This window comes from Syngnathus floridae, chromosome 5 (genome assembly GCF_059516105.1).
Source record: "Syngnathus floridae isolate MCC-2025c chromosome 5, RoL_Sflo_1.0, whole genome shotgun sequence".
Lineage (NCBI taxonomy): Eukaryota > Metazoa > Chordata > Actinopteri > Syngnathiformes > Syngnathidae > Syngnathus > Syngnathus floridae.
The window spans coordinates 14,293,597-14,300,598 of NC_142417.1; the positions used below are offsets into that span (position 1 = coordinate 14,293,597).

Consider the following 7,002-nt stretch of genomic DNA (forward strand, 5'->3'; position numbering starts at 1 on the left):
TCCACTTCCTCCCACACTTTATTCACAGAATTCAAAAATAGACACAGGTTGAAAATGAAGTCAGGCCACAAGTCACTGACAAATGAACTCAGTTGTTACGTGTCAAATATTCATTCCTTTTCAAATGGTTATTACAGATTAGATTCATTGAGGGCAAACTGAATAGTAGGTATGTCTTTTTTTCTCCAGTGTACAGCAAACCACAGCTGATGTGTGTTCAAAAAGAACACATGGGGCATGGTTAAGCGCATGCCCGTGATGTTGAATATAAACACAAATATTTATATATACATACTTAATGAAATAATAATAGAGTGGGGGGGGGGGGTTTGAGCGCATTGTGTCAGATGAACGTAATGGCTGCACCTCTGTCCATCTTCCGAAAAATAAGAGGAAGCACAAGGAGGACTGACTCCCTCACAAATGATGGGCTAGCAGCCAACAGGCAAGGGGACTGATTGGCTTCTGACGGACCAATAGGAGGCGCTGATGAGTGGGTGACTGGACAAAAAGCACTAAATTTTCTTACAAGGGAAGACAATGGATTTACTAGTACAAGGATAATTCAGTGAACTAGTAGAATATTATATTCTCAAACTTACTTGCCATAGAAAACGTTAGGCGTTACTATGGCAACAATGAGGCGCACCGCCACCGTTGAACTGTATCACGGTTTTAAAAAATAAAAAAAAGAGAGGAAAATTCAAAATGACACCAGAAAGTGGATTAAGACTGCAGCCGCTTGACACCTCTGCTGCACTTTGAGAAAAAAAAAGAGAGAGCGAGAGAGAGAGAGAGAGAGAGAGAGAGAGAGAGAGAGAGAGAGAGAGAAAGGAGATATAAGTCAAATCAAAAGGATTGTCGGTTCAGTCCCGGTTAGAAGAAACCTTGGCAAAAAATTGGCTTTGTCCGATGAATCAGACTAGCAATCATTTGATTTGACGGCCGTCACATCAGACATGTTGCAATTTCATCTTGATCTCTTGGCGTGATCTGTGCTAAAGCGAAGTCCCCTGCCCATCGTCATCTCCCAATATTCCCCCAGCCCAAAAGAATGCATCTAGAAAAAGAAACAAAAAGTCATAAAGAAAAAGCCCCTCTCCTCAAGTGCTTAATGTCCTGTGCAGTGAGAGAAAGAGGAAGGATGAGACGCGGGACTTGTCTGACAATGGTGTGATGAAGGGGATGTACACAGGAGCGTTGTGGCAGTCAGTTGTCACGTTGCAGACCCTTGATATAAAGGAGGCGCTGCCGCTCAATTCCAAATAAGACTTTTGATCAGACCTTTTCAATAATAAAATCTGTACATATATTTCTTCATCATTACTTAGTCCAAAAGGGACGCATATTTTTCTCTTTAATCTTTAGCGTATATTTTGTAAATCTTTAATTTTGACTTTGTGAGTCCCATCCGGTTGCGATCAAGGCGCGACGATCGCTAGCAGCACTTTTTCTTCCGTTTACTATTCCGGGTGAGTTTGACCACGTCGTTCTGTTGCTGCTGCTGCTGCTTGGCTAGCACCTCCTTCTTGGCTCGGAGCACCAGCTCCGTGATGCAGTTGAACATCTGCGCACAAAAAAAAAAAAAAAAAGCAAAGGTGCACTGAGTGGGGGGCCGTTTCCCACAAACTATTTCCTCTGGCGTTACCTCTTCCACGTTGATGTTCTCTTTTGCGCTCGTCTCAAATAGGTTGATGCCCATTTGTTCGGCAAACTTCTGCGCGTCGGTGGTCTCCACCACTTTGGAGTTGGGGTCGTCGTTTTTGTTTCCCACTGAAAAGCCAACACACGAGAAGTCTTCTAACAATACGCCAAACATTCTAACATCCAACAATACTGAAAGAAAGCCTGATTTCATCTTGAGTACTAGGCGATTTTTTTATGCAAATTTGACAAGCTTGTTAAAAACTCTCTATGGTGTGTCAAATTTACAAGACATGTTTCCATTTTGCAGGGTCTTTATCAGGGCAGGCAATCTTTATAGTCAAACGTGTCCAAAGAATCAGATCATATGTCAACACTTGAGTTCAGCAAAGTCACGGACTCCGTGATCCCGAATATTGGAGAGAAGTGGAGGAAAAACTAAGGCCCTTGTTCGTAGCAGCAAATCTAATGACTTTTTTATTGTTTTAATACTCAGAGGAATCATGGCATGTTATGGGTTAACATATTTCAAATGTGTATAGAATTCTTATTATAGAGCTCCTGTATTGGCCATCACAAGGACATTATTTCAAGTCACGGCCAATGGGTGTATGCGGTCTCCACACTGGACAAACAACAATTATTCTCTCGATGCTAACACTCACCTAATATTCGGCACACATCATCACAGTTCTGGTTGATTTCATGTAACCATCGTTTGACGTTGACAAAGGACTCTGCGCTCGTGACGTCGTAGACCACGATGACGCCGTGTGTTCCTCTGTAGTACCTGAACACACAGAAAAGGAGAGTTATAGCATGGAGAAAATGAAACCCCACCTGACAACAAATACAACAAATGTTCAAAGTGTACTTCACCAACAGTGCACGTACACACGTAATGTGTATTGCCAGGAAAAACAACAAGACTTTTGGAACAGCATCTGTGGTATGCAAATGATTAGAGTGACAGCATCTGTGGTATACAAATGATTAGAGTCAAGTCCAATCCGGTCGAAAGTAAACCTGCAGCTGGAGCTTCAAACGGAAAGCCGGCCCCAGTGTCGCTGCAGAGCGCCAAACAAGCACAAAGAATCTTTTGTCCACATCATGTTTGCGCGCATGTGTGTGGCATGTCAGCGGCGGAGGGCATACAGAGTTGTCTGAACATGCCTACAATATAGAGCTCGAGTGGTGCAGACAACCGCAAAGGAAAGAGAACTGGCTATTTGTCAGCAGCCTGTTAAGAGCTACGCGAATGAGGAACCATTGAACGGCCCACATGCACACATATTGACACACAAATATACACACATGGACCAAACCAGTGTCCAAAAGTCATCTCAGAGCCTGCTCTCATATTCAGAACCATGATCGTCACATAACGATACCTCAAAATGTCATCAATTGTTGAAAGTTAATCTCATCGGCACAATGATGCCACCACTTCATTCGCGTCTTTCTGGCGGTGCAACACTAACAGATCAAATAACACAATTCCGATTTATACGCTCGTTCTCCGGGTTACATCGTTAACAACTTTGCATGTGCTCGTCTGATAATATTTGCTGAGTGAATCACTCCAAATATTCTTTTGATGTGGTCTTGTGTGTAGGAGCTCATTTCATTTCTCAACTTGCAACTTCCTCACTTGTCGTGCCCCTGCTTACATGTTAGTGCCTTTGACATGAGACACCACTGAGGAGACTGACAGAAAAAAATTGAAGGGAGACATGTTTGCAAAAATAAGACCACTGTCCATTGTTGATGTCATTTCCCAAAGACTGCAATTAAAGATTTACGCCAGGCCATTGACTCATGTCACACATCAACCGTCTGAGTGGCTCAGTTATTACTAGCACCACATACATATGTCCACTTTGTGTTTTGTTTGTGGGTTTAAATTGAAGTAAAAAATGATCAACTCTTACTCTTCATAACTGTGCAGATGCAAATACGATCGTCAGTGGTCTATTGAGAAAAAGTCTCACGCAGCCCCGCGTGTATTTGGAGTGACTTGTAAATATGTATAAAATGTCGATATGTTGCTCATGTATTATGAATTAAAAAAAAAATTTGATCCATCAAAACATTTTTAGCTTCTTTATGTTCTCAGAGCAGCTGTCCCTGCAACAAAAGTCATATATAATCACATACATGCAGCTAATTAATTGCAGAAGTCTTAAAATAGCATGACACATTTCCTTAAAGTGAAGGTTGAGTAGTCCTATAGTGAAACTGCAATATAGTATTTCATAGAAACACGACTCAGTTCAGTGGGACCTCTAAAGTGGAATACTCTCAGGTCGTACAATGTCATTTGAGCCACGTCACACCAAACCTTAAACAAAATCCAAAGAGTTGTGTTCTTTTTCTTTTATTGATTTATTTATTATCAATTTTCTAGCAAAGCCAGAAATTAAATCATTATAGGGGAAAATTTCAGCATTGCATTAATTTTTTTAGTAATTTCCTGCCACATTATGAGAGGAATGTGGTTGCCAGCAGCCACTTGGTTTTATTAAATACAATCTTAGATAACATTGTTTAAAGTATAGAAAAGGTGAGTAGTAGTGAAACGCAGGCAACTGACAGACAAATGAATCACGTCATTTTTTTTTGTCACATTTTTTTTTCTAACAGGTTACAAAAAAAATATATATATATATTTGAAACTGTTTAAAAACTTTTCTGAGACATGAGGATGCCTGCTTCATCTAATTGGATTAAATTTGAAGACCACAAAAGCCATTTCTTGGTTTCTTATTTAAAACCAGAGCCTCACCGGAGACATTTTTGTGTTTGTGTGTTCATTGACTCACGTGGATGTGATAGTGCGAAAGCGCTCCTGTCCTGCTGTATCCCAGATCTGTAACTTCACCTTCTCCCCATTGATCTCCACCGTCCGGATCTTGAAGTCCACGCCGATTGTGGTGATATAGCTACCTGCAAAAATGAATGCAGCCTTGCATCAGATTTTATGACCAGCCTCTGTAATTTTGTGAGGAGCAAAATATGATGTTGGGGGCTCACTTTAGTGGGCATCTAAAATGACAGCTAAACTTCACAGTTATTGTAAAGTGTAGCACACGCCGCAGTCAGCTGTGTGAGCAATTTTAGTTTAATTTACTCTTACCATAACATACAATGGGGAACCTATTTTTATACAAGCACAAAGTTCAAATTAAAATGCAGCATGACTACAAGCTTTAAGAGTGGCAATCCGATGGGGCTAGAATTAACTATTTAATTAGATTCCATTTAACAACAGTTGATTTGTGCCCGAAACTGTACTTGACTTTAGAGTCACCCACCTGAAAATGTATTGTCTGCAAAACGAAGCAGGAGACTGCTCTTCCCCACTCCTGCCGAAGAAACGGAAGGACAGCATGAGGTTCAGGGGAGTCAACGACACTGTTTTTGTGAGCTCATAACAAACATCCATTGATCGCATTGGCTGGGAATCCGAGCACAACAGCATGGCACAAATACAAACCCAAAATATAATGTCGATAAGAATAACTGCAGTAATCCTGCACTTAAAAGTCATGCACACAAGGTGTTCTCGTGTTGAATTATTAAAACAAATCGAAAAAATACAAGTCTGATTAAATGGATGGGTGGAAAACAAACTGATGACCAATCAGGTGAGGCCGTCATACCATAGGAAAGAAGAGAAGGGTGTGTAAGCGAGAGTGAAGAGTAAGGAAAATGAGATGTCGGCTATGAAATTCCTTTGTTGAATCTGGAGTGGGTTCAAGCCATCGGCTACCTAATGTGCATTGTCAGGTGGTGTTTTATAGCTCTAGTCGTAAAAGTTATCAGACTCATTCGGCCTCCCATTATTTTCTCCAAACAATGAGAGGCCTTGAAGAATACGTATTGATAAGCTCCAAAATGTTTGTCCTGGCATCAACGAGACATCTTTATTTTAACGCGCAGCACTTTAAGCAAGCAGTATTTAAACAAGGAGCGAATTGAACAGTCATCCTTGACCAGTCACCCAATTCTTTTCAACAGCAGCACCACAGTGGAAGTTTGAGGGCGCTAGTGTGTGTCTGTTCTGAAAATAGGCAGCAGTCATTGCGTTTTGGTCTCGTTACCACAGCATGGTGTTAGTCAGTTGGGGTTCCCCAGTGCAGCTGAAGGAACACTGGTATCAGTGTGCTGCCCCTGATGCGCTTGTGCTAGTGTCTGGATGGACAATGGATGTGAGACTCAGACCCCACAAAGCGGTCCAGTACTGAGAGTAGAGTGTTTAACGTGGGGGGTGCATAACAAGATTTTGATAACTTGTGGATTCAACGAATAAATAACTCCAAAGAAATAGTCATTGACCTTGGGCAGTTCAACGATTAATTTCACGGAGTTACGGTAAAACAGCAACACTTCATTTAAACGTGACTGCCTCGCAATGCTAAACAAACTGCAGTGCAGCTTTCCTTTAACCAAATCAGGATACCAATCTACATTAATCTAAATAACAATAAGTTGTTGCAGCAGTTGTTAAGCGTTGTGGTAACCTTGTTGTAATATCACCTTAGCCTGCGGCTAGTGCAAGCAAACACAACAGATTCATGGCCCGTGCAAAAACATGCTAGCCTAATTTCATGCTAGCTGCCGCAGCTAATGACACAAAAACAAGTGGTAACGCGGTCTAATTGGGTCCTGTAACACTCCAGTGAATCATGTGTGGTCGACTTTAGGCGTTTTACGTATTTTGTCTGTAACGTGAACAGAAGAGGAAAACATTCGAGGGACAAACTCTTCAGTTGTGGGGGCGATATCCGGCCTCATCGACAGACATGCCGAGCCCGGACGCACAACCTCCGCCCTGTCACTAACAGTAACATGGCGGCCGAGTAAATTACACTTGACAAATGTTTTCTAAAATCAATGCACAAGGAGTAGAAAACAAAACATGGTGGCATGGCGGGTCTAGCACACATAGCCATGTGTAAAAACAGGACAGGCCAACTGCCCGTGCTACATCCCCGACGTCGATTTACCGCTGTCACCGATGATGAGCAGCTTGAAGAGGTAATCGTAGTCCCTGGCCATGCCGGTGGATTGTGGCTCACCCCCGCCTTGTGTCGCTTCTTGCACTGTTTGTGGCACAAGTCCCTTGTTTCTTAAGGAGAAAAAAAAGGCACGATCTCGGGCCCCCCAATTTTGCCGGGGGGAAACTAAGCCACTACCGGTGCTGGAAAGCGTTTTCCCGAGCCGGCGTGTTTTTTTCTTCTCGGGGGTTCTGTCCCTCTGCTGCCAGCGGCCGGAAACTGCGCTTCCTCCTCTACTGGTCCACCCGACTCTCTCCGATCGGGCCGCACTGCGCAGGCTCCAGCAGCAAGCCCGCCC

At 42.6% G+C, this 7,002-nt stretch overlaps 1 protein-coding gene across 1 annotated transcript; it reads right to left on the reverse strand.

Moving 5' to 3' along the window:
• Positions 1–6,979, reverse strand: rab35b (RAB35, member RAS oncogene family b). Its single transcript, XM_088377246.1, has 6 exons — positions 6,654–6,979; positions 4,959–5,009; positions 4,467–4,590; positions 2,310–2,434; positions 1,649–1,773; positions 1–1,567 (listed from the first exon to the last, which is right to left on the reverse strand). The coding sequence occupies exons 1-6, from the start codon at positions 6,703–6,705 to the stop codon at positions 1,439–1,441; spliced, it is 606 nt and encodes a 201-aa protein (XP_088233372.1). The 5' UTR covers positions 6,706–6,979; the 3' UTR covers positions 1–1,438.
• Positions 6,980–7,002: the final 23 nt, after the last annotated feature.